This window comes from Clytia hemisphaerica, unplaced genomic scaffold, assembly GCF_902728285.1.
Source record: "Clytia hemisphaerica strain Z4C2 unplaced genomic scaffold, Clytia hemisphaerica genome assembly, whole genome shotgun sequence".
NCBI classification, from domain to species: Eukaryota; Metazoa; Cnidaria; class Hydrozoa; order Leptothecata; family Clytiidae; genus Clytia; species Clytia hemisphaerica.
In genome coordinates, this window is record NW_027104378.1 from 205,056 (window position 1) to 232,609 (window position 27,554).

At 35.6% G+C, this 27,554-nt stretch overlaps 2 protein-coding genes and 1 long non-coding RNA gene across 3 annotated transcripts in view; 2 read left to right on the plus strand and 1 right to left on the minus strand.

Annotated features, from left to right (window-relative positions):
• Nucleotides 1–10,383, minus strand: part of LOC136819073 (serine-rich adhesin for platelets-like) — a 30,384-nt gene extending 20,001 nt beyond the window's left edge. Inside the window, exons 1-6 of the mRNA XM_067075241.1 lie at nucleotides 9,993–10,383; nucleotides 9,089–9,210; nucleotides 6,805–8,520; nucleotides 6,369–6,471; nucleotides 5,974–6,066; nucleotides 3,008–3,092 (exon numbers count right to left, since the gene is read on the minus strand). Of these exons, the coding sequence (XP_066931342.1) occupies nucleotides 3,008–3,092; nucleotides 5,974–6,066; nucleotides 6,369–6,471; nucleotides 6,805–8,520; nucleotides 9,089–9,210; nucleotides 9,993–10,151 (2,278 nt within the window). The 5' untranslated portion in view covers nucleotides 10,152–10,383. The remainder of the gene's footprint in view (nucleotides 1–3,007; nucleotides 3,093–5,973; nucleotides 6,067–6,368; nucleotides 6,472–6,804; nucleotides 8,521–9,088; nucleotides 9,211–9,992) is intronic.
• Nucleotides 10,384–21,023: 10,640 nt separating this feature from the next.
• LOC136819083 (KRAB-A domain-containing protein 2-like) lies at nucleotides 21,024–25,438 on the plus strand. The gene is made up of 5 exons (XM_067075250.1): nucleotides 21,024–21,820; nucleotides 24,156–24,358; nucleotides 24,552–24,689; nucleotides 24,910–24,975; nucleotides 25,239–25,438. Exons 1-5 carry the CDS (start codon nucleotides 21,033–21,035, stop codon nucleotides 25,436–25,438), a joined length of 1,395 nt encoding a protein of 464 aa, XP_066931351.1. The 5' UTR covers nucleotides 21,024–21,032.
• A 268-nt stretch (nucleotides 25,439–25,706) lies between these two features.
• Nucleotides 25,707–26,874, plus strand: LOC136819017 (uncharacterized). Its single transcript, XR_010848384.1, has 4 exons — nucleotides 25,707–25,765; nucleotides 26,119–26,187; nucleotides 26,460–26,528; nucleotides 26,716–26,874. It is a non-coding gene; the product is annotated as an uncharacterized lncRNA (long non-coding RNA).
• The last annotated feature ends 680 nt before the right edge of the window (nucleotides 26,875–27,554 follow it).

Sequence of the window (27,554 nt, forward strand, 5' to 3'; positions counted from 1 at the left end):
TCATGTAAGTTTCACTGGACTGTACACCAACCTCTCTCCTTTCCGGATCTAAACTCACTCACTCGTATTCCAGAAAGATTATACAGTGGAGTCTCCATAACTTGAAAACGCACCGGGGAACACAAATTTGTTCGATTTATGGCTCTACATTGTTAACTGAGAAGGGACTATAAAACTTGTTCGAGTTAAGGAGTTGTTGTTATAGTAGTCGAGTTATAGAGTTTTGAGTTTGCGTTCCTATAAAAAATTATTATTTTCGCTATTGTCTCAAAATTCGAAAATCCTTCCAGTTTGGAATAGAGAGGAAAAATGAATTTTCATCGTTATTTTATACCCCTTTTTACCCCCTTTTTTACCCAAATTCCTTATTATTTTTACCCTCTTTATTTTCATTGATCTTATTTCTTTAAAATATATTTTTTCCATAGGTTTTTGTTTTAACCCCTAGGGCTCATGGTCCTTTTGATAGTAGTTGAAAAATTTATTCATATATAAATTTACTTTACTTTATTTATCTCATCTTATATTTATTTCTTTGTTTTTTTTTCGGATCGGGTTGTTTCGTGAAAGAAAATAGGTCCAAGTTCTTTGAGACGAACACATTTTTTACTTGAAGAGAATTTCGTAATTTTGTTGAAAATGTTTTCAAAGAAAAAAAAATTATCAATTTTCCCTAAAATTTGAAAATATTTATTTTTGTCAATACTTCAAAATGCTCAAGAAATTCTAAATTTAAAGGGAAATGACCTCTTTTAAACTTTTTTAACTCCCAAAAAAATTGCCAGCCTAAGTTTAAGAACAACAAACGAATATTTGTTTTCAGTTTTCAGCTAAATTTTTTAAATCAGACTCTTTTAGGAACAAAATAGCTAATTTACACTTTTCAAATCCAAGAAAGAGGATAAAATTTTAAAAACAAACTTCAGCTATGACTAATTCATAACGTACAACAAAAGAAGGACCAAGAAATCTCCATTTCTTATTCAACCAAGAGATTTTCTCGGACTTCTAGTAGGGACAGATGCATTTTAAAGGCGTTATTAAAACAATCAAACTAAATCAGTATTTTTCACAAGACTTTCATGAGATTTTTATCCTTTTTGAAGATTCTATATTACAACATTCAGGCTCGGATACAGAGGGAGGCTATAACCAATGGAGGAGAGTGCACTTTATTATCGTATTACCTTATATGGAAACTAATTACTCTCCATGAATAAGATAGCCTACCTCCTGTATCCGACCCTGACATTTTAATAAGGAGCACTTTTCTTCAAATTGGAAAAAAATGCAAATTTTAGAGAGCGTTTTACACTGCTTTCCAGCTGATGGGTTTGAATTAAGGAACGATCCATTTTAGAGAGGTTCGAATTAGAGAGAGTTGTCTGTACGTGGTCACCAATTATAAGTGCTCCAGCTAGCTATGTTATTTGCTTATTAAATCGCCAACCCAACTCAAAGGAGTAAAAACCGGCCCGGCTGAAGGCTCAAAAATCAGATAAAATTCGCTAGGAATTTAAGAAAAATAATCTTAATTGCTCAAAAGTGGGCAGGCTGAAGACTCTCCGCTGCCACCGGGCCTGAAAAAGAACAAATCCCATTACCTTCAAATCAAGTGCAAAGCATCTGCCTTCCAAATAAACACACCTCTTTTCCTTATTATGTTAGCATGCGTTCAATCATTAACTCGCACAAAAATATGCTCTCTATTCTTTTCTATGTAGAAAACCGCAAGAAAATTGTTTAGTCTGACTGTTGCTGCCAAATTATCTAAAGAATGCTTGTTATCCATGTGAGTAAAAGTATGTAATCATTTCTATAAAATGTTTTTTTAATAAGAATCGAATTGCTCAAAATTAAAGTTTTGAAATAGAATATAATTTTATAATTGTTATCACTGACTGTTGAAAAGCCTCTAGAAACTTACTAGATTAGGATGTGGGTGTTTGCATCATACAATTTGAGAAGCCATTTAATAAGTAATTGCTTGGGACCTAACTCTTTCAGGAAACCTTTATCATTAAAGATTTTGCTTACATAAAAATCTTGAGTACACACGTTTTTTTTATATAAGAACAAACCATATAAGAACATGATCTTCGATGGCCAAAATATAAGAATAAGAACAAGTTAAAAACACCCAATTTCTTAGCAAAATGGACAAAAATACTCAAATAATGGCGAAGATAAGAACATTTTTAGGCTTAAAATTAAAAAGATTAAGAACATTCAAAGGCTTCAAAAATTTTGGATGTTCTTATAAAAAGAAACGTGTATGTTGTTTTAGTTCAATCACAAACATGGTGCGATAAAAAGTATTCAAAATTACTCCCCTCTACGATTTATAAGAAATCTCTTAAAATACTGATTGTGTCCTACCTAGGCTGTTAACTAAAACCTCTTTTGATTGGTTTAAATTGATATTTGTTATTCTTTTAGACCAATCAAATGCATTGTCAATAAAAATCTCAACCATGTGATGGTATTAAGATCATGCTAAGCCGGACATGATAAGAAACATGTTTGATGAAAATAGATGAATTAAAAGTCACTAATTTTGACGGACATTGCACAAACTTTCTTGCATCACAATCTATACAGTCAACTCTCTCTAATTCGAACCCTCTGTTATTCGAATCTTTCTGTAATTCAAACTCAAGTATTGTCCTCCTCAGCTAGGAAATCGTATTAATTACTTCATGTTATTGAATCTTTCTATGATTCCCTTGAAGATCGAATTAGAGAGAGTCAACTGCAGATTTAGATTTCAAGTACTTCAAAAAAGCTCTTAAGCTCTTCCATGCAAAAAAAAAATGAATATCGTAAAGAATGTTGCTGCTATTGTTTTCGAAACTGCGAAGCTTCTTATTGCTATTGGTCAATTGTTGAAATTCTATTGTAATGTCACGTGACCTAGGTAGGATTTCCTACCTAACCTTGGCACACTTTTCAGCAAAAGCACGACATTTAACCCTTCGGGCTTTATAAATCTATGGATTTCACTTACCTATTTTTGAGACATGTGTGATTAGATAATGTTCCAGCGTATCCCAGCCTCCACCTATCCGTACAATACAGTGTTTGTTGAGCAGCTAGAATAAGAAAATATAGAACATTTCTATATAAAATTTTCCATTTTTACAGACTGAAAATTAACATCGAAAAGTCAGTTGTGGGTCTGAGATGAAGGTCTAGAGTTTCAAACATCAAGGTGGTTTTTTATTCGCATCAATCTCTTCACAGTCGATTACTTTGAACTTCTCTTCCTCAGATCCTCAGAGAGAGTAATACGGTGTGTGAAATTCATGTGTCGCACAACTAGTCTAGAAACCTAGCACATGTAAGACTTTGATTTTGAAGTATTACTAAAATTTTATATGGTTCTAGACTGTATACCGTTTCTAACTTTCAAAGTTTATTCAAAAAATATAAGGGGTCGAAACATAGATTTATAAAGCCCGAAGGGCTAGATGTCGGGCTTCAAGCCATCGCAGGCAAAAAAAAGTGAATATCGGAAAAAATATTGCTGCTATTGTTTTCGAAAACCTGCGAAGCTTCTGATCTCTGAAATTCTATTGTAATGTCACGTGACCTAGGTAGGATTTCCTACCTAACCACGGCACACTTTTCAGCAAAAGCACGTCATCTAGCCCTTCGGGCTTTATAAATCTATGGGTCGAAGATGGTTACTTTCTTTATCTTATTACCTATGTAAACAATCAGGCATCCCGATTAACAAGGCTACCTACTGTGCATAATGAATTAAAAAACGAAACATGACGTAAACACATATAGGACTCTCTTAATACCTCTAAGTTTATGTTATTTCCTTCTAAACTTTCTCATCCGAAACTTAACATGCTATTACATGATCTACATTAAAGAAGGGTTTACAAGGCCATGCTGGGCCTTTTACATCATATTGAGAAATTGCATTTCTTCCTTTATAACTTTACATACCAATCTTACTCAATATTTGTTTTAATGTTTTGTTTTGGTATTAATGGCACTTCCTATTTAAATTGGTCTCTATTCTCCAGTGTTAACAATAGCCCGTGCCTTCCACAGTAGAAAGTATTGCACGGTTGTTTCTTACTTTCGTTAAAGGTTTTATTTTTACATAAGTGTTCCCATTTCATACCAGACACATATTTCATATCAGGGCATTGTCTGTCTATTGTTATATTATGCTGATATAAGCAAAAAAATGTTTTTCCTTTCTTCTTTCAGACCAATCTTGCTTCACATACGTGTTAATCCAATGTGAAAAAACTTGTGAATTAAGATTGATGAGTAAACAAACGATATCACTCTTATTTAAAAACACAACCTTTAAGACATTCTGATAAAATTCTATTTGGGGTATTAAAAGTCTGTTCAAAAAGAGAATGTAAGCGGAAGACCATTTATATGTGTATAATCAAAAATTAATACCATGATAGCACTCCCTCAGATGTACTTTTTTAACAAAGATGCGTCTTTTATTGCACCCTTTATTCTGGTGAATCGTTTAACAGCTTGAAATCGTGAGCTTTTTCAAAGAAAAACATAGCAGGCGTACTACACTATCCATTAAACTGCACAGTAAAATGTTAAAAGATGTCGTCCCGGTTTTCTAATTTGTCTCATTGGAAGGGGGCTCCTCCCACTGTCAGAATTTCATCCCACTTTCGTTCCTGCATTAGGCTTTTCCAGAAAAAAAACGTATACCCCGTTGAGGAGGTCCATCATTTTGTTACTGGAAATGCTGCAATCCCCTGGAATTCCAGGCAATTTCAGGCTTAAACCCCTCTGGAATTCCTAATTTTAGTAGGATTTAAAAGGCTACACCCATGGAATTCTAGTTATTTTCGACAGATTTTTGTATCTCCTTATGGAATTCCGCCACATATCACATCTTACCCCCTTGGAACGGAAATGGACCTCCTCAATTGGGGGAATACGGTTTTTTCCTGGAAAAGCCCATTCAATATAGGGTTAAACTATAGAGAAAAGTGTATAAGCTTTATCAATTGGAGAAAAAGGATACTGTAAGGCTTCCATGACCTAGTAGAATTTTGCTCTAATCACAAGTTAGACTTTGTAAAAAATATTCCTTTGAACTTCTCATCTTGTTCTAAAAATACCATACTGTGTTTCTACTAACAACTGCTTGCATCATTTTCGAGACTAATATATTTTTGAGTAAGAGAGCTCAAAATAATCGCGATTTATGTGCATTTCTATTTTAAGGTGCTTAATGCCTCCAAAAATAGATTTTTTTCATCAACTCTTTTTTTCTTACGCAGCGATGTCTATCAAAAGATCTCCCAAGCGTCTGGTCTACGCTAGGTTCCATCAGACGGATTGTTTTTGGGCGTCAAACACAAACTCTTAGCGTATAAAAACTGTGTAAATGTTTAAACTTTCTACTTAAATAAGGAATCAAACTATCTGACGAAAGAATCTAGTAAACTGTTTTTAATTCTACTTTTAAGAGACGCCAGTAGCGTAGTCAAGAGGGCGCAAAATTTGTGTGTGAGAGCAGATTTTTATGCCATTATAATGATCTTTTAATACCATGAATAGATAATTACACTGTCATAAAAATCTGCTCTCCTACACTAATCTTCCGCCCCTTTTGGCTACGCTAATAGAGACCGGTAAAATTTTCTCAAGTGAAATAACATCTAAACTGCAGAAGATCTGAGGTCATTGCAACATTACAGAGCGCATTCCAAAAAGAATAAACAAATTAGAATATATTCAGACGTTACAGTTTTGTATCGCTCCGAAACGAAACGTTCCAAGACGTTTCGCTCCACTATTTTCATCGGAACGGAACTGTTACGTTCCGAAACCAGTATGATATATATATAATATATCACTTCCTATCCGTAACAAACACCATACCGGAATGATACGAAATCTTAACGTCTGGACTTAAATTAAATTTTGGGAAACTTTTTTATTCTAGAAAATGGTTGCACTTACCCGAACAAACATAGGTTTTCCCAAAATGATGTATTTTCCTTCTTTAACTCTTGTGATTTTGAAGACATTGTACGTCTCTGTAATACTCGTTACCTGAAAGCAAATGTGATGGAAAAATATTTAGTTAAACAGAGAGGCACTTTGTTCTCGATCCTTTCCTCTAAGTTGCTTGACGGTCAAGACCAGGATAAGTTTTTAGAACATTTGAAATCCACTGAAAGCTGGCATTCCACACACCGAGGAGCTTCTAGCTCTTTGGTTTCGCTCCTATAAAGCCTATATAAAACTAAGCTCAAATTGTCCAATGTTTCTTATTTGTTTGGACGATGGCGGCACACCCATTATAAAATCTTTGACAAATTTTAAATTCTTAACCAGTACGAACGAAGACTTACCTTTTTGTGAAGTTCAGTTTTTGGGAAATCGGCAGATTTTCTTCTGTTTCCATCAGGAGTGTTTTGTTTGTTGCCAGCTGCAGCTAGTTTCTTCATGTTTAACCTGTACGGAGGGGTGAAAATTGTCTACAAAATTTGCCTTGTTTTTGGGGGAAAACTACCCTGTTTAAGGGTAATTATGAATGTCTGGGGGGTCAAGTGATGCTTGTTTGGAGGGGTAGATCTACTGTCCGGGGGTTCAAAAGTCGCATTGCCTGGGGGTAAATTTCCAAATAATGTTATATCATCCACCCCTCATATTCAATTTTTTTCTGGAAAAATGTCGAAAACTTCTGATTTGCTAATGTTAAGAAAACGAGAATGAAAACTAGAGACAAACTTGGTGGTCAAAAACTTTTATCCGTGGTTGCAATACAAAATAAACGGAAACACAAACCTCCGTCGTCTCATTTCCAGAGATGTCTTTCGGTCACTTCCTCCTTTCCCCAAAGTCTCATCTTGCAGACTGCCTCTCCGTCTTTGCGGGGAAGACTCTCCGCTATCAACATTTTTACCACAATAGCACCTGTATCTACCATTTTCGTTGACATTGCCATCTCCTTGACAACCACAATGGTTGCTATTGGATACGTCTACAAACATGGTACCATTTTGTCCAATTCGCACTTTATCATTGAGACCATCACCTTTAAAGCTACCATTTTGATTTCTACCGTCAAAAATTCCATCGCTGCTGAAGTCACCATTTTGACTTCCATTATTGAGAGCTCCATCACTGCCTAAGCCGCCATTTTGATTTCCGCCATTGAAAGCTCCATCACTTCTAAAGCCGCCATTTTGATTCGCACCGTTGAAAGTTCCATCACTGTTGAATCCGCCATTTTGATTTTCACCAAGTTGGTCATTTAAACCAGAAGCCTTTGGACCATTTGGGTCTATCAACATACCATTCTGATCGCGTAAAGAACCATCTGGTGATGTTTTTAACATTTGAGAGTCAATATCATTGCTATTACCAGAACTATCAGAATGGTTCGAATGTTGATTACCAGAACTATCAGAATGGTTCGAATGTTGATTACCAGAACTATCAGAATGGTTTGAATGTTGATTTCCAGAACCATTCAACAATGTCCTATTGTTTGAATTTGAATTAGAATCTAAATCTTGCGTACTAGAACCACCAATCAAAATGGAATCCGTGGTACCATTACATAATGTATTATCCATATTATCATTCATATTATGCCTATTACCTTCGCTATTATCCATACTATTATCCATACTATTATCCATATTATGGTTACTACTATTACTCGTATTTTCATCTCTTGGAGATGAGTTCATATTACGTTGTTGGTTACCAACAAAATTGTTCATATTATGCCTACTATTAGTATGAGGACTGTCTGTCATATCACAATCTTCCTCACTGAGATTGTCGAACTGTCTTACATCATTGATATGGTAATGGAATGATGAATCCATCGTATCAACACCTGAATCGATTGAAATCGGAGATATACTACCATCAATCGATGATCCATCTAACTGTTCTTCCAGCTCTATTTCTCGCTCAAGTTGAATCAATTTTGGTGGATCAACACCATATTTGACACCTAGTCTAGCTACTTCCATTAAACAGAGAACAATTTCACGCGCGTTCTCTCGCATACCTTCCGTTTCTGTCCGCTCAACCACATCGTTTGATTCGAAAAGTAAAGGTTCAGGTATTTTATGTACGCGGCACCACCTCAAAAACGATTCCACATTTTCACGACGCATGAATTTTCCGAACCCGCCCCTACATTTCGTCCGAGAGTGTATATTAAACAGGAACATTGGTACTCGCTTTTTTGTCGTTTTAGCGTCTTCTTCAGCATAATTGTGACAAAGGCGCGCCAATTTACACAAAAGTACTCCGTCCTCAATGTCGGTGAAAAATGATGCCGCGGAAACGGTTTCTTCTGGAAAGAGGTGCATCAACCATTCGGATTCGTCCTCGATTAAAGCGAATAAAAACTCGTTTTCTTTTTCCCAGCGTGCGATTGATTCCCATGATTTCGACTTTAGTTTCTTCAATCCGCTTTCTTTGTAGTCCGGACTGTCTGTCACTTCCGTAAATTTTTCTTCATCATTCAAAAGGTTATATCTAAAAAAGTGATAGATGATTTCGTTAAATTTCATTTTGAAACGTAGGCTTGGAGAGAGTCCAAACCTCAGGTCGTTGCGGCTCTTTTAAGTGGAATCTTGAGCTTTCCAAAAATTTCACTTGGAAGTCTTTAGACTGATGAGAGATAATTTAGGTTAGGGTAAGCCTTTGAATGTGGGGTGGACCTTTTTCAGGTAGGGATTAGAAGATTGTTGCACGCTATGCTAGATATCAGCCACGGTACTCTGTACCAAAGTATATCTCACGTTTATCGCTTCGTAGTACACTCTGTGCACAATGTCTGTTTGATAAAAAATTCCCGTACAGAGACCTTTGCGATGAAGTATGATTTATAGAGAGCAACATAACTCTTATCGTCTACCCTATCTCGCCAACACTCCATCTCAGCGGTCGGTTTGAAAAATCTCAAATGAGAAAAGATAATGACAACAGACCCTCTACAACAATGAATTTTGAAATTAGCTGTAGATACTGGGTCTGTGTACAGACAAGGATTGGAAGGGTGTTGCCCATTATGCACGAGCCAATTTTATTTCAAAACGCTTACAAAGGACTTGATTGGACAGCTCTTCGTTTGTCTTGTCTTCGTAATCGCACCAATGGGCTTTCATCTGTGTGTCGCATCACAACTTGCTGCGAACCTCTCCGCATTAATGATGGTGTGATCACCTGAATTCAAACAGTATGTTTTTGTTAGTGGATGAGTAATAATACTACGATCCTTGACAGAACCGTTTATCCACCCCCACCAGTTTCAATGTTGATTTTGGAGTCGTAGGAGCGTGCAAAAACAACATTGATTTTGTTGGAGAGAGGGGACTTGCCAGTGGAAAAGGGTCATCGGTCCAGTGAAGTTAAAAGCCCGAAGGGATTTGAAGCCGCCTTTGAGCGTCAAATACTAGGTATACAAATACCAGATTGAAATACAGTTTGCCGCTAGATTTCAAAGAATATACCACTCGAGAACAAAGAAACCACTAAATTCAATCCGTCGTCAAAAATAACGGCCTATATCTTAAGGCTTCACTTTTTCTTGCCTGAAAAAGGTTTAAAGATTCTCTTCTAGCCCTTCAGGCTTTTACTTCATTGCATCGGGCACCTGCTCTGACCACTTGTAAACATTTAGAACAAGTGAGTTTTTGTTGCGCTTGGTGTGTTTTGGTCAAATATTGACTAAATTTGCAGTGGATCAGATGAAAAAATAGATCTTCATGATCTATGGTTATTTACGTTTGTTTATAAGTAAATCCATTTTAAAATGAAGTCACGATGAAGATGAAGATGAAGATACTGATGTCACGAAAGATGACGAAAATTTCAACTTAAGCAGTTGCTTCATTTTTCTGTTTTCTACATTTTAAAATGGATTGATATAAAGTCTCTTTCCTTAGCTTTTGATTAGAATTCCTTTCGCAAAATACATCCGCTTCACAAACTTATAGTATTCTTACCTCGTTGATGGGCGTTCCCATGGGTGGGGGTGTGCTCGACATTTGTCTGTTGACGGGCGGAGGGTGTTCCTCATATAAGTCAATAACTGTTTGATGCATTTTAAATTCTGGATCATTCGCTCTGAAAATGATGCTCGGATGAGCGTCGAATCTGTTCATACTGAAGTCTAATATCAATCGACTATATCTCTTATATCATATTTTTCTCCTCTCTTTTGTATAGTATTAAGTTGGTAATTAATACAAGTATTCAATCGTTTATAGCTTGTTAAGTTTCCTTCGTTTATTGTCGTCACTTTGTTTTGAGAATAGTGTAGAGTTAAGGTCTCTTTTAATCAATTGATACCGTCCACTGGGCCAGCGAATGATTCGATTATTTTTTTCTAAACCTATAACAACCGTATTAAAAAGGCGATTAGATAACATAAACAAACGCTGTATTTTTCACACGCATCATAATATAAGATGTTCTAGGGGGAACCTTTGATTTCAACCAAATTAAGCTCTGAGAGGGAGAAACCTTCAACCCTTTTGCAGTTCGATTTATGATAGATGGCCTCCATCACAGGGTTTCCAGTGACCTTATCACTACTGATCTTTTATGAAGGTTGATGCTGGAACAGACAATGGGTAACATGATTTTCACACGGACGGACAAGACTTCCATAGTAATGCAGCCAAATAAGGCGTGAGCTATATTCAGTATGGTTTTGAACTGAGCATTTTTTAAACAAAAAGCTTACTTGATCGTCTTATTATATCATATTTGTCTCACATTGTCTCACCTTGTGTCTACTAAGTAAGTCTGCAACCGCAGTCAGAGGCGACCCGAACGCTCCTCTTTCGATAGCTATCTACCCGAAGGTAGTGGAGGGTGCCACCCTTTCTCCCTGGATTGCTCCACTTACCCTTGATCATTCTCTTAATTGATGAGCATCAAGCAGAGAGGCATCAAGTACCATTTTGAGACTCTTTGCTGGGGATCGAACCAACAACCTTGCGAACGGTAGCTGGATGCTCTACCACTGCACTTCGGTCTCTACTAGCTAGTGTCCCCACAAACCCACGGTAAAAATAAACTCTCTCGTAAATGTACCATAATTTCTTGTACTAATTACAAAAGAAGTTGGTTTCCACGTTTCCAGTTTGTTTTGATCCTCAACAATAAAAAAGATTCTCTACTAAACTATATCCAAATGGTGATTCTGATCCATATTACTAGACTTACATGTTTTTTTTTATAAGCATACAAAAATCCGAAAACAGGCTCAGAGATGATTAGGTCGAAAGCTTAATAAGTCTGAAAAAGGGGATGCTTAAATCTAAAGCATAAATTTAGGGAAATACTGAAAATCCGTAAAATTCCAGCCAGAAAAAGCCAAAATCAGGAAAAAAACATTTTTCGTAGGCTCGAGTAATGCTTGCCATATGCTTGATTTTCCCCATATCTGAGCCTAGATATGCTTATAAGTGCAATGCTTATAAAAAAACAACATGTAGTTTGAAAAGCTTTACCAAAAATGTATGTAAAATCACATCAGACATGTAAAGGACTTCAAAAGATTTAGGTATGTACATGAAAATGTTGACGTAATAAACCCAGTCAATATTTGTACCAATTAATATGATATCAACCTTTAAAAATTTGAAAATCTTTAAGCAAACAGTCATAGAAAGTGTCCAATGAAGTATACATGGGTGATTTTCTTTGTTACTTGTTATTAAAAGCGACTGACTTTCAAACTTTTAAGATCGCATATATTCAGTTGGAAAGATAATTACGAGTTTATCGTTAAGAGATAAGAAAAGCCTAAACACAAAATAACAAAATGTTGACGAAACAACGTTCAATAAACGTCTTTTTCTGTACTTTAGTCCATTGTTATACTTATTCATAAGTCACATACTTAGCAAATCCAATCTTAGCAGCTTAGTAAATAAGGAAACTAGATAAGGAACTTTAAGGCTGAAATTCTCTGGTAAAATAAGGAACTCCAGGCTAAATATTCCTTATAAAAATAAAACGTGTAGTGGGTGATTTTAAGAGTTGACAGTTCTTTGATAATAGGAACAGGAGCTCAAAGGTTAATACCTCGTGATATTCACAGGTTTATGAGATATACAAAAAGACGGTTGTCAATTCATTTCCGTGTTGTTTTTACACTTGATGTAAACAAGTCCAAGTGTAAAAAGATGTTTTCTAAAAATTCCTTTTTTTTACCTAAGAATAAGTCATAAGACTCTTCTTTGGATTTCAAATCACGGACACAACCAATTTACGGACATTTACGGGACAATAATAAAAAAATATCTTTTCTGCGAAAAAGGGTTAGGGCACATGCTATGACCTACGTTGACTGGCTAAAATCTCACTTGTTCCTCTAAAACGCACAAACTGGGGACAACGCACGTGGCTAGAAAAGTTCACCGAAAACAACTCTTTAATACAATCATTTGCGTTTCTAGATTATATAATATAATCGAGCTTTAAGAACTTGTATCTGACACCACACCAAAACATATGCATCTCATCAGCCACCACCTATGCCTTTGCTCAATCAATACAGTTATACATAGAATACATGAAAGTTCATACCTCTTAATTCTCTCCATACTCTCTGCATGTACTGAGATTCACGCAAGGTATTAACTTCATAAATCTCTATTAAATCACTCTTTCCTTTCATTTGATGTCTCTTCTTTCCTGTTCTAGTACTTTAAATAAACAGTTTTCTCTTCCGCACAGGAAGGCCATAAACAAGCTGAGAGACAAAAAAGAAAAGAAATACTGTGCTTTACGCAAAGGTTCACTCATGTTGCCTCCCTATCCTTAACTCTCTTTCCATTATTGTATTTTCTATGAAAAATACTGGTTTTGGAGATCCTCAAAATGCAAAATCAGTTTGAAAAATTTATTACGAGAACCTTAGCGGGGGGGGTTTCAGGGGGTACCCGATTCCGCAATTCCGTCAATTTTTTCTCCAATTTCCGTCAAACCGTCTTAAATTGAACCAAAATTCCGTCACCGAAAATTCCTTTGAAATGCAATATTTTTGTCGAAAATTCCGCAAATTTTGAATATCTTTTACCAATTCCGAAATTCCGCAAATTTTTTTGCTAAATTCCGTTTTTCCGCACTAAAATTGTCTAATTTTCCGTCTCCGTCAGAGGACCCAATTTCCGTAATTCCGTCTAAATTTTCGCCAAATTCCGCCACTCCGTCCGAAAAAAGGGCCGATTCCGCTCCTCCGCCAACCATGAAACCCCCCCCTTAGCCTAGTTTAAGACTATCTACTATCTATATGGCATCCCATCAGCGGTCGTTTCAAAATTTCATGACGTATAAAATGTTTGGTTCACAACAACAGACGGTTGTTATTTACTGCTGACTTCAACTACAATGACTTCAAAATATCTAGTATATTTATGACGTCACTTGTTAAGAGTGTGGACTTTTTGGCTGCAGTAGGGGAAAACTCTATCGATTGTCTTAGCCCAATCGGAGAAAGATTTAGTCACGCTTTTTCCAGCCTTTTTTCTATAAGAAAAAATAATAAGGAAGGGCAATGACCTAGCTGGCACACAACGTTTTTTTCAACATTCATTCAACATTAATGGATGTTGTAATGTTAGATAAACGTTGAAACAACATTAAGTGCCAGCTGGGGAGGCTCACTAATGCCAAAAACAAATGTAAAATTGAATGACAAACGCGTTGAGCCTGAAATGTCTGCTTTTCAATTAAGGGTCAAAATTGCAAAAGCAAGTTGATATCTTAAATACCTAAAGTTTTGCACTAAAAGAAACATGATCAAGAAGCCTCGACGAAATTTCCTGGTTCTTTTTATCAAAGACATAGTGAGATATGTAATTAGCCGATGGTTTAAGCTCTTCATCTATCTTTCTATCTCTGCACATTTTAGCTTTGATACCACAATGGTCCTGCGACCGTTAGACTAATAAATGAAATAGTTTAAAACAAATCACTCTTTCAAAACTGATTTTCAAAAGAAACATTACATCAAAACAAGAAATTCGAAGACCATACTCTATATTGTGCAATCACCGAAAAAATCCGATGCTTATTTAGTACTTGTTAACAACAAAATTGAAATCAATAATTTTTGTGTTTCATTTATAAAAATAAGGTTTCAGCAGAAACATAAACATTTAAAACACAAAAAAATATTTTTATGAAAAACCAACATATCATTTCGTTCTTAATTTTACATCTCTCGTCTAAGTGCTAGCTTTATATTTATAACTCATCCTAGAAAAGAAACACGTTTGTTTATCTCAAGCAAATCAAACAGTACAACTTATGATATGAAACTGTTTGAAATGGTACAGGCGCCTACTCTAACTTTTCATTCCTAAGGGTAAAAAATTCATATAATTATAGGGGGACTTCCGGGCCTCCAAGCTCATTCTTCTATATGGGTTATTGTACTTCAAAACTTCCAACAACCTCCTCTGACTTTTTAAATTTTAAAGAAAATCCTCTTTTTTTTAACGAACAAATGTTTTCTTTTTATAATAAGCAGTAAAGTTTTACTGAGGCTTGGCTGTTCTTGTTTCTTTGCATTTTCAGCTTGAATTGTTCTTATCCTGTTCTTATTCATAGGGTGTAATTGAGATATGTTAGGCTTAATACACAATTTTTACTGCTTTGACCCCTAAATTGCTTGAAATTGAGTAATTTGGCCCTCAGCATTGTTCTTAAATTGTTCTTATTTTTTGCAGATTTTGAGCCTCATATAATTTACATAATTGTTCTTATGAAAGAAGAGTGTACATTCTTTTTTATACAAGGGCATTTTTATAAGAACAACGAAGCTCAAAAACGCAAAAAAAGTGACAATCTAGGACCAAAACTAAGCCCCTGGATTTTCTTACTTTCAAGCAATTTAAGGACTAGAGTAATAAAAAATGGAAAGTAAGCATAAAATGCCTCAAATACCACAAAAGATTCACGCTTTTTTATAAGAACCAGTAAATTTTGGTTCAAGATGGGCTGTTCTTAATCTTTTCTAAATTTTTAGGCTCCAATGTTCTTACGATGTTCTTTAGTTTCTTTATTTGAAACTGAAAATGGCTTTAAAATCTGTTAAAGTTAGTACTTTCTGAATGCTGAGGCTCAGATTGTTCTTAGGTTTTGACCAATTTTCAACCTCGTGTTCTTATAAAATTGTTCTTAAAAAAGCGTTTTGTTTTATTCTGAACATTGATACAGGGGTGATATTCACTTACTATGATACGTCTGTTTAACCAGACAGTACCGCAGACATCTCCATGACAGCGCATTTGACCTTTTCTATCTCCACATACTTAACCGTACAGCTTCTTATATTTCAAAACTTTACAAGACATCCCTTTTTAAGCTTTACAACTTTACAGCATACTTCTTGATACTGAAGACACTTAATAAAACGACAATTTCGGTGATAAAATAAGGCTGTCACGAGAGAGAATGAACAGGAATTAAGCATATCATTTGTATAACAAGGTTTCATAACAACTTTTAAGCACTTGAGTTTTGTCTTTTTAAGCGTTTCACTACCTACCTGTTTTGATTTTACCACTAGAGATTTTGTTGTAATTGTGAGCAGTAATATTAAAGCTTGAATAAGACTTTTGCGACTAATTGAAGATTTTAGGACTTTGAGCGCCTGTTTACTAAGGAAAAGTTTTACAATATTGCTCTTTTCGGCTAAAGAACTATTTTTAAGTGAAAAAGAGCATATCTTTGCGCTATTTGTCCCCTTGCACGAGGCTAAATGCTTGCCTGTGTTTAATAAAAGAGCTCGCCATTCTCATTCTACGGCGAATTATCAGATTTTTGGTAGGACTGTAATACAATGAAGTGTAAGCCCGAAGGGCTAGAATCGAATCTCTCAGGCAAGAAAAAGTGAAGCCTTAAAATATGCGCCGTATTTTTGACGACAGATTGAATCTAGCAATTCTTTTGTTTTCGAGTGATATCTTTTTCGAAATTTAGCGGAAAATTATAGTTTCAATCTGCCATTTGTGTAAAAGCCAGGCGGGCCGCGCTAGGCCGTGCAGCTTTGCTAGGATTTGTTGGCTTCAAATCCTACTAAGAAGATTCGATTCTTGCCCTTCGGGCTTATACTTCATTGCTGTAATATATGCTACAGAGCAGTCATTGAAAATCCCCATATCCTAATCCACCAAAAATAATGCTATCCTTCAATCCATGAATAAACGCCTCACTACATAAAACAGTCTCAGTTATCTGATGCATACACATAATATAGACCCAACAAAACTTCAAATACATATAAACAGTGAAGCTTGATAGGGTTTATTGATAAAAGTAATCTTTACTTCATGTATGTATATATTAAAGAGTAACTTGATCTCGCGTAGCTGATTGGTTATAATAATACCTCTGTTTTTGTTATTGCTTTTTTGATTTACAGTAAGATGCCGACTAGCAAATCATAAATCAGAAGCAGCCGGCGGAGAGATTTTTAAAAATATGTGTTCTTATCTTCTAGGAGACCACTTGTTATGACCTTTCAATTTTTTATACAAATGATGTGTTCCGATTTCTAAGAAACCTTTATCGCACTATTTGTCTCCCTAAACGTATCACTACTTTATGGTTGGATGTGTTCTACAATCTAGGAAAAACATTATGCCTAGATAAACTTGTAAGATATTTGTTTTTCTCCACGAAAGATGTGTTCTGAAGCTTTCTACGGTTACCTAGACAACAAGAACACGTCAAATTACTTTGATTATACCCCTGTCTCGTCAGAACACATCATTATTTCTTGCTGATTAATTTTCGAAGATTTGATCAGAACAGATCAAAATTTCTAGCTGAAATATGCACTCAGAACACATCGGAAAAAGGTCGTCTCGCCGGCTGCTTTCGATAAATCAAGTACAACAGAGAGATTTGAAAGATTTTTGAAACCGTGATGCTTGGTTTTCAAAGGGATAAGTGATTTTATCCAAATTTTTTGCTGATTTTCGTGATCCTGATTGAAGACAAACAATTGCGTCATATCGTGTTCAATTTTACCGCTGGGGGCTTCTTCCAAGCTCGAGCTAAATCTTTTAGTTAAGTCTTCCTAATAAACTTACTTATGAAAAGTCTCTATAAATTATAACTCGGCAACCTTCCTCACACGATTCCTTGCTTGGCCTTTCTACTAGTTATGGATATTCTACTTTTTAACTCCGTTCGAGCATGCCCTTCGCTCGAACACATTTTCAGCTCACAAACCCTTCTAAACGTCCCTTTACTATCTTGTCTTTAAACAGTTATTTTATAAAGAGCATCAAAACGATAGCGGTACATCTTCTCACTACCGACCAACTTCACAATACTTAAATCATTTCCCGAGCCAAGTTAAAAGTTTTTTGAAAGCACACAAACAAAAGCTGCACAAATCTTTTCACCACCAACTGGCTTTCCAAGACGGCTCCCGTCGTTGCAAACGCTGGTTTAGCTTGCGCATCAAAAGCCCTTAGGGTGATAAAGTAAAATCATTTCCCGAACCAAATCAAAAGTTTCTTTTCCTGGTATCACTTTATCTAAACACGGCGAAAGGCTTTAAAAAAATTGTTTTTATGATAAGTTGTACCGGTGTAATTTCTAAGGGAAACTCTCCAAAAAAACTTTGTTTAAAGGATACAAAACCACAGATAATGATACGATTTTTAAAGAGAGTGTCTCGGTCACTAAATATGACGTAATTGTTAAAACACTCGACTCACACTTATCAGTCTATATATAAGAGATCATCTGCTCAAAAAAAGTGCCTCGTGCCGTAGCTATTCCACTCGAAACTTGCTCCTCTGAGATATTTTGAAAGGTTTTGTTTTAAATAAGAGTGATATCGTTTGCTTACTCATCAATTTAAATTCACAAGCTTTTTCACATTTTGATTGGTACGGATGTGGAGCAAGATTGGTCAGAAAGAGGAAAAGAAAAATATTTTTTGCTTATATCAGCATAATATAATAATAGGCAGACACTGTCCTGATATGAAATATGTGTCTGATATGAAACGGGTACACTTATGTAAAAAGAAAACCTTTAAGGAACGCTACCAACTAACCAACTAGCTACCCATAGACCAGGCGAACCGTTTGAAGTTAATGGGCCAAAACATTGGAAAACAATACACCTTTTCGACCGTAGCCGCCAATTGCCGCGCGGGAATTACTTTTTGTCCGTTTTACCACCCTAAAACCGTCCCAGTCTTTTTTTTCGCACCTATAGACATAAAAAAAGGTGGAAACAAAGAATGGGATCGAGTTTAGGAGGTTATTAAATATTAATAAAGTGGCACGCGCCTGACCGTGCGACTATACGATCGAAAAGGTGTTTTATCGCCCATAGTACGATGTTGGATGAAGAAAATTTCCACTCCTTGCACCTACTATGTAAACACCCTAAAACGCTATTTCATTGGATAAAAACATTTCTCTCTGACAAACAAATTAATCTGCAAAAAGTTGAGGAACCCATGCCCGCCTGACCCCCCCCCTCCCCCCAAGTAGACGGGGGGGGGGGGGCATGTTACTAAAAGAAAACGTTAGTATTGACTATCTCTCTACTCTGGACCATTTTCGCTAAATCAAAAAAAAACATTTCTACCTTCTCAATTTTATCTTTGTAACAAAATATGAAAATGATCCAAGTTTATTTTTCCTCTTTCTTATTAGGATGCTCAAAAACCAATATGGTACCTTCACAATGGATTCTCCATCACGTGACACTAATATTCAGATTACTTTTCTTCACTCTTCCAAGACATACGTTGGGTATGGAGAGGTAATATCCTTTAAGCTTAAATATTTTTCTTGCATCACAGGAAGATTAGGTTCTTGCTCTAGTTTAGACGGCCGACTTTCTGCCCTGCCTATTCTAATTGTTAGAGTAGGCAGAAAGAGGGCACAAAGTTGGTTGTTAAAATCTTTGCTTGGAAAGGTTTGAAAGAAGACATTGCATTGACGTCAAAAGAGGGCTATGCGTCACTTTAGACAGCCCACTTTATGCCCTCTTTAATTCACAATTAGAATAGGCAGAGCAAAAAATGGCCGTCTAAACTAGAGATTAGGTTCTTGTTTTCGAATAGTCTCAAACCCTCCCACTCTCCATGTGATCGCATCTTCTTGAAACATTTATTTGGCGTAAAATGGGCCATTCCATTAAATAGTCATACAGGGTGCGGACGACCATTTGAGAGAGGGGGGGGGTAACTTGAGCAAAATTTCCAGGGGGTGCTGTTTCAATTTTCCAGCGGATCAAAATTTATTTTAAAATTTCCAGGTGGCTAAAGACTGGTTTTAATTCGTCCACCGTAACTTTGAGGTATGAAAAAAATTGTTCAACAGTTTCACTTTCCAGGAGGTTTCCACACGTTTCCAGTAAATGTCTTCGGACATGAATGAGTTGGTCCACCCCTATGTATGGAAATTTAATGGAATAACCCAATTTAGCCCTGATTAATTCATATATTGCAAACCTGTTCATAATCATTTACAACCAGTAAGTTTATGTATTTACCCTTTTGAGGATGGTGAAATTGACTCAAATTAATTGGAACCTGTAGTTCTGCTCCGCAAAATCGAGGGCGGTAAAAGTGCTGATTACTAAAAATACCACCCGTCTCCGTCGCAGGAAAAGTGCCAAACATAAACTCGCTACTGTTTGCATATAACAGTTGATAAATAATATTTTTAAACCAGTGTTTTAAGGGCACCCAAGGCAAATGAAACATCTTTTCCAATCCCGCCCAGAACACACACGGTCGAACAAAAAATCAATAATGAATATTTCCAATTTGCCAGCTAATAGTTACATCAATTGTTCAGAACTTAACCCATCAGTTAATAGTTGATGTTCAGAAATATATACCCTAAGTTAAAACTTCGAACTAGATGAGTAATTCATCAAAAGAAAAACCAAAAAGTTATGAAAATACACCAATCTGTCAACTTAAAACACTTAAACCAGCTTCCTATCATACAGTAACGTCAAACTAAGCACTAGAAACTTTTTCTTTCATTTTTTTTGGCATATAACTGTCATTGCATCTATGCTCATGTTATAGAGACAGTAAAAAAGAAATCTGAAAAAATTCTCAGTACAGAGTATATATGAACATCATCAAAAATATGACATCAAGCCTATTAAAATGAAATCCTCTTTTTTATGATATCAACATATTTTTAATTGTCTTTAAACAAGCTTTGATTTTTTACTGCACTGCGCTGTCTGTCTGTCGCAGATTATAAATCAGTGAGTATTATATGATTCTTGTATACCGTTGTTTTTTATAATTTTCCCATTTTCGCACTAAGATTCCTTTGCCACTTTTCTAGTTGAAAAAGACCAGGAATTCGGGCGGGTAGTTGAAAATAAGCTTCCGAAAGTTAGGCAGTTTTGTAGTCACATGCTGTAAGAGGCCAAAACCGAAGCAGAACCAAAATGGAAGCACTGTAAAAAGCTTTAAACGAATCAGGGGGTTTGTTCAATTGAGCGGGATTTCTCTTTTGTTTTTATAAATCTTATTGAATCTGTAATAATTCAAAGCGTGTAAACACAAATTAAAAGGCGCCAACTTTTTCGAATAATAGGCCCTTTCTCGTATCCATTTAAACAATGCTGAAAGATCAACTATTTTGAAAGAAATAAAATTTTGTAAGAACACAATATTTAACATTGCCGTTACGATATAGATATTTTTGACCCTAGACCAAAGTCTTTGAGAGGTGAATTAATTGTTTTCCTGTTTTAATACGCACTCAGTGATTGGTGAATTAGGTCAGAGTAATTATCATTTTCATCCCACTTCAATAAATCTAAAAATAATTGATTTCCTATTAAAAGAAATATATAGGTGAATGTTTTAGAGGTCATACAGAAAATGAGGGCTTAAAATTTTCAACTTTCGTGTCCACGCGACCATGTTGCGATGTAAAAGTGACTTAAAGAGTCTTCTGTTGCAATTGAGTAGTAAGCGGTTTTATTGTTAACCAATGTTAACGGAGAGAAAAATGCAAGTGTATTTCAGTTTTACATTAATTCTTTTTTTGGTGCTCTTTTCCGTTCATACCAATTGTTCGGGGGATGACGATGCAACTGATAGTATAGGAAATGATTTGGATGGAGAAGATGTGAACGCTGATGGAAATGCCGAAACTAGAGATGAACCGCAGCAACAGCAGATCAGAACATCAGAAACAACGCATAAAGCCATCGATGACCGAATTTATGATGAGGCATTACATTTACTTAAACAACCAGATGAAATTAGGCTTGTTCACTCTTATACCTATTCCCAACGGAAAATTTATGAGCTCGCCAAGAAGGGTCTAAAAACTCAGGAGATATTTAATCCAGTGAAAAAAACGACTGCCCCTGAAATAGCTGATGCTGAAAAGAAGATCGTTCCAAAAAAGTCAGATTTGGAACTGATTGTTAAACACTTTCACCACGTATTAAAAGGAGAAGGAGCACATAAAATACATATCAGAGCTCGGATAAAGTTTCATGGTATAACAAGACGTTTCGTTCAAACCTGGCTTAATCGAAATAAAGAACATACCCAGCACCAACCAGTTTTTTCAAACAAGGCTCCAATAACACCCGTCGTATCAAAAACGGTCAATGGACACCACCAAATTGATCTTGTTAGCATGGAGAATTTTCCCGTTCAAATAGGTGACCAGATTTATGTTCAAATCCTATCCGTAATAGACAATTTCACAAGATTTCTACAACTCAGACCACTAACATCGAAAGAACCGAAGGAATTGTTATTACACATCATACAAATTTACAGGTATTTTTTATGATCAATTTACATTATTATAATATATGTATCTTTGGAGTTGTTATACGAACACGCGACTGTTTTAGTTTAAAAATAAACAAAATCCGCCTTCAAGTACACATATCTTACTTTGAAACCAACTAAAGCATCTGACTTTTGGATGGTAGATGTATGATTTTATAGAAAAAAGCCGTTTCTATGAACTGCTTCTATTTTGGTTCTAGAGTTATTCCGAGTTGAACCAAAATGGAAGCACCTCTAAATCAGCATCTTAATTTGAATAAGTCATGATAAACCAATTCAATTATATGACCTGAGTGGTAGATATATGATTTTATAGAAAAAAAACGTTTCAATGAATTGCTTCTATTTTGGTTCCAGAGTTATTCCGAGTTGAACCAAAATGGAAGCACCTCTAAATCAGCATCTTAATTTGAATAAGTCATGATAAACCAATTCAATTATATGACCTGAGTGGTAGATATATGATTTTATAGAAAAAAACCGTTTCTATGAACTGCTTCTATTTTGGTTCCAGAGTTATTCCGAGTTGAACCAAAATGGAAGCACCTCTAAATCAGCATCTTAATTTGAATAAGTCATGATAAACCAATTCAATTATATGACCTGAGTGGTAGATATATGATTTTATAGAAAAAAACCGTTTCTATGAACTGCTTCTATTTTGGTTTCTAGAGTTATGCCGAGTTGAACCAAAATGGAAGCACCTCTAAATCAGCATCTTAATTTGAATAAGTCATGATAAATCAATTCAATTATATGACCTGAGTGGTAGATGTATGATTTTATAGAAAAAAGCCGTTTCTATGAACTGCTTCTATTTTGGTTCCAGAGTTATTCCGAGTTGAACCAAAATGGAAGCACCTCTAAATCAGCATCTTAATTTGAATAAGTCATGATAAACCAATTCAATTATATGACCTGAGTGGTAGATGTATGATTTTATAGAAAAAAGCCGTTTCTATGAACTGCTTCTATTTTGGTTCTAGAGTTATGCCGAGTTGAACCAAAATGGAAGCACCTCTAAATCAGCATCTTAATTTGAATAAGTCATGATAAACCAATTCAATTATATGACCTGAGTGGTAGATATATGATTTTATAGAAAAAAACCGTTTCTATGAATTGCTTCTATTTTGGTTCCAGAGTTATTCCGAGTTGAACCAAAATGGAAGCACCTCTAAATCAGCTTCTTAATTTGAATAAGTCATGATAAATCAATTCAATTATCTGACCTGAGTGGTAGATGTATGATTTTATAGAAAAAAGCCGTTTCTATGAACTGCTTCTATTTTGGTTTCTAGAGTTATGCCGAGTTGAACCAAAATGGAAGCACCTCTAAATCAGCATCTTAATTTGAATAAGTCTATGACCTGAGTGGTAGATATATGATTTTATAGAAAAAAAACCGTTTCTATGAACTGCTTCTATTTTGGTTCCAGAGTTATTCCGAGTTGAACCAAAATGGAAGCACCTCTAAATCAGCATCTTAATTTGAATAAGTCATGATAAACCAATTCAATTATATGACCTGAGTGGTGGTAGATATATGATTTTATAGAAAAAAAACCGTTTCTATGAACTGCTTCTATTTTGGTTCCAGAGTTATTCCGAGTTGAACCAAAATGGAAGCACCTCTAAATCAGCATCTTAATTTGAATAAGTCATGATAAATCAATTCAATTATATGACCTGAGTGGTAGATATATGATTTTATAGAAAAAAACCGTTTCTATGAACTGCTTCTATTTTGGTTCCAGAGTTATTCCGAGTTGAACCAAAATGGAAGCACCTCTAAATCAGCATCTTAATTTGAATAAGTCATGATAAACCAATTCAATTATATGACCTGAGTGGTAGATGTATGATTTTATAGAAAAAAGCCGTTTCTATGAACTGCTTCTATTTTGGTTCTAGAGTTATTCCGAGTTGAACCAAAATGGAAGCACCTCTAAATCAGCTTCTTAATTTGAATAAGTCATGATAAATCAATTCAATTATCTGACCTTTGTGGTAGGTGTATGATTTTATATGATTTTATAGAAAAAAGCCGTTTCTATGAACTGCTTCTATTTTGGTTCCAGAGTTATTCCGAGTTGAACCAAATTTGACGCACCTTCAAAATATGATTTCACTATAGTGTCACTTTCCACAGATCTGTCCACAAAAATTTGGCCATTCCCTCTGATTTATTTAGCTGTAGAATCTGAAATCCTCACCTGTTCACGGGGATATAGAATTTATTACTTTATCACTGGCGGGATAGGATTGTAAAGAATTTATTGTGAGGTGCTCGAAGTTAGTTTTTACTTTTTCTTTCCAGAACATTTGGCCCTCCTAAGATAGTCCAGTCGGATAGAGGAACTGAGTTCCGAGGTGAATTAAAGCTTTTCCTCGAAAGAGTTGGAATTGAAGCTAGAAACAGTCGTGCCTACCATCCGCAGAGTCAAGGAAAGAGTGAAAGAAGCCATCGTACATGGAAAAATAAGATTCGATATTGCTTTACCAAAATTGCAGAAGGTGGAGGTATGCTTTTTATTGTACTGTATCCAAACATATTCAACTATTCTTTTTTACTAAATTTAGAAAATAGTTTGAGAGTAAAAGGGCAAAAACGAGAGGTACAGGCAGTCCACAAACTTACTACATCTATAGATAACATATGCTTTTTTCATAGCCAATAACATTTCTTACTATAACTTATTTAATCTTCTCCTAGAAAATTGGGTAGAACGTCTTGGAGAATGTCAAGACCAATACAACACTGGTGCGCATCGTTCCATTGGAAAAAACAAAACTCCATTCGAGTTATTCTTTGGACGAAAACCAAATTTCGATATTGCGTTGTTTGACACAGGTAGATTTTTTTTTAAATTCTATTTTCGATTTTTATGAGTCTCCGGATGCGCTGCTGGAGGTTTAAAAGTAAAGCTCGAAGAATAGATGACTTCGTTCCTACTTTTCAAGCAAACAAAATTGAAAGAACACAAATCAAACATCAAAGTATTTGCGTTTTTTCGTTTTTTTCTTGATAATGTTTAGCAAATTTCTTGAAAAATTTTATAATTTAATTTCAGCTTTTGAAGGACTTCTTGGCGCAGCTGAAAACCAAGAATATAGTAGCAACGATGACTCCGAGGAAGGTATTCATTTGATTCTAAGTGATTTTTATAGCAAAACAAGAAAGCCTAAGTGGCGTTATGGCCCAGCAGTGTTGGTAGTGTCAACATACTTTCCATTGCAAAGTCGCCATACAACTCAATTTACAGGGGTGAATTTTTTCGATATATAGGGAAACTCGAATCCGGTGAGCAATTTGTAATGAATTAATTAGGTGCTTTAGTTCTTTTGAAAGAAATATTAAACTGGAAGTTTTAACACTAACTCTTCACTTTGGAATTTACAGAATCAGAACTAAACTTACCTTTGATTGTCAATTCAAACAATACACAACAACAACAACAGCAACAACAACAACAACAACAACAACAACAACAACAACAACAACAACAACAAAATTCCAACGAACACCAATCGACCCTAAACGAATCATTTGGTACATGTGACTTAGACGGTTTGTTTCATAAGTTTTTCCGTGGGGACTAAAGATCCGAAAATATGAACACGTTTCGTGGGAACATTTCCATTGCTCAAGCTACTTTGATAATTTACGAACTAAATATACATACTCTAAAACTGTCGGATTGACTTTCAATGATTTAAAGAAAAGTATCAAAACATGAAGGTGCTTTCCACGAATTTTAGCACGACTTGTACGTCGTCAGAAGCACATATCATTATCAATTTCGCAAGATAATTCTTATAAAATCTTCTTTTCTTAACAGGCAACCAAATCGACGAAAACTCGCTCAAACTTAGAAAATTGCAAAACCACTGATAGGACAGCCAAGACTCCGCGTGATTTGACACAAGGTAATTGACGCATCGGCTATTTTTAGTAATGGCAAAGTTTAGAGCGTTATTTAGATCCGGTGTAGAAAAAGACAACAACTTTTTATTTTCTACCCAAAAGTTTAGTTAGATGTGGACAGATCCGGGCAACATTTTTGCAATTTCTTACCAGACCTTCTCTGTAGGCTGCCAATGTCTAAAAATCCCTAAAATCCCACCAGTGGAACAGTTTTTTCATCCTGGTTTTGAGCTAACCCGAGATAATTCATGTAAAAAGGTTAACTGTAATACGAGTTTTCAAACCTTGTTCTCACTAGTCTTTGAATCGAAAGATCATTAGAGACAATAAATGAAATTTACTTTCTTACAACCAGGCACGCAACCAGCTCAAGATGATTCTAGAAGTGATTTTACGGTTATAGTTAGTAGTACTCCTGGCAATAGTAAGTCTTTCCTTTTCTTGTTTTTCAGAGCATAATTGCAAAATTTCTGAAAACTGTTGGTATTTATCTGACACGTATCTGACTAGAGTCTACACGTTGAGAAGATACGACCCCTTGTCACAAACGCGTATTGTTCTTTTGATGACGATGACAATCGAGTTTAGGGGTCGTATCGTGAAAATTTCTGACATTAAGTTATACGACGGTAATTTCTTTACGAAATGATTTTTTTTACATGAATCACATTATCTACATTCTACATTATATTTCAGAGTATAACCTACGATCAGTCCGAAAGAAGAAAATGTTCTCGCCCTCCTGGTTTACCGAATCTTTAATAGGTAGGAGACAGTTTAATAGCTTGATCCTTTTTTATAAATTAATGATTTATGCATACGAAAAGATTTAAGAATAAAATGGTAATGGGATAGGAAATAATGTTCTTGCAATGTTTTAGTATACTATAAGTTTCTTTACTTAGTTTAGTATCATCATTGCTATTTATCTACTACCTAAATTGTTTATTAGATGACGACATTTATGAATTCGACCAACAACAATACGCTAAACATTCTGCTGAAGTCCAAAAGATGCGTGAAGAGAGTATCTTGCATCAAGCGAAAGTAAATCGGAAAATGGTTGAAAGGCATGCGAAAAAGTACTGCTCGAAAGTGTACAAAGTTGGTGATTCTGTCCTCGTAAGAACCCAAAGTCAAGAACGGCGTGGGAAAGAATTAACAAGAGGGCATGAGGGAAGAAATTGAGTAAAAGGAACAAACTACAAGATTGTGTGAGACTGACTGTGTAGGTGAAAAGCAAGGTTTCTGATGGCTGTTTTTCATTCCAATATCAGAGCGTGCTTACTCTTGAAAGAGAGAAAACGCCGACAACGTAAGTCTGGAAATGAATTAATGCGCAGTTAACCGCACCCTCTATCGATCCTGATTAGGCTGGTGCAAGTTCAATAATGATACTGATCTGGTAACTGCAAGCTGAAGATGACGATGATATCCAAGTACAAGAGAGGCAATAGTACGATTTGAAGAAAGGTTTAAGTGTAATAATATGGCAACCAGAAGAAAAAACTTGGAAGATGGCAACTGGTTTTTTTCCAGGGCTGTCTCTAGAAGGACGATCTGTGGGGATGATAGCCAACATGAACGCATTCGCTACAAGCTAGTGAGAAAGGGATGATTACCCTCAGACTACGCAGATTTATTGAAAATGGCGAGCAAATCATAATTATATGGATAGAATGGGAAATTGCCGGTGAGTGGGGCCGATGCTGCATCATTCGAAGCCACGGCAGATACATTACACCTTGGAGCTCCATGTAATAGCTCATCATGGACCAGCATCGCAACTTT

What these genes read in the sequence shown, in the direction of transcription:
- LOC136819083 (XM_067075250.1), top strand. Translation starts at nt 21,033, where the DNA reads ATGCAAGTGTATTTCAGTTTTACATTAATTCTTTTTTTGGTGCTCTTT. An exon ending in CAAAATTGCAGAAGGTGGAG is followed by an intron (nt 24,359 to 24,551) that starts GTATGCTTTTTA and finishes ATCTTCTCCTAG; the next exon opens with AAAATTGGGTAGAACGTCTT. An exon ending in CAACGATGACTCCGAGGAAG is followed by an intron (nt 24,976 to 25,238) that starts GTATTCATTTGA and finishes TGGAATTTACAG; the next exon opens with AATCAGAACTAAACTTACCT.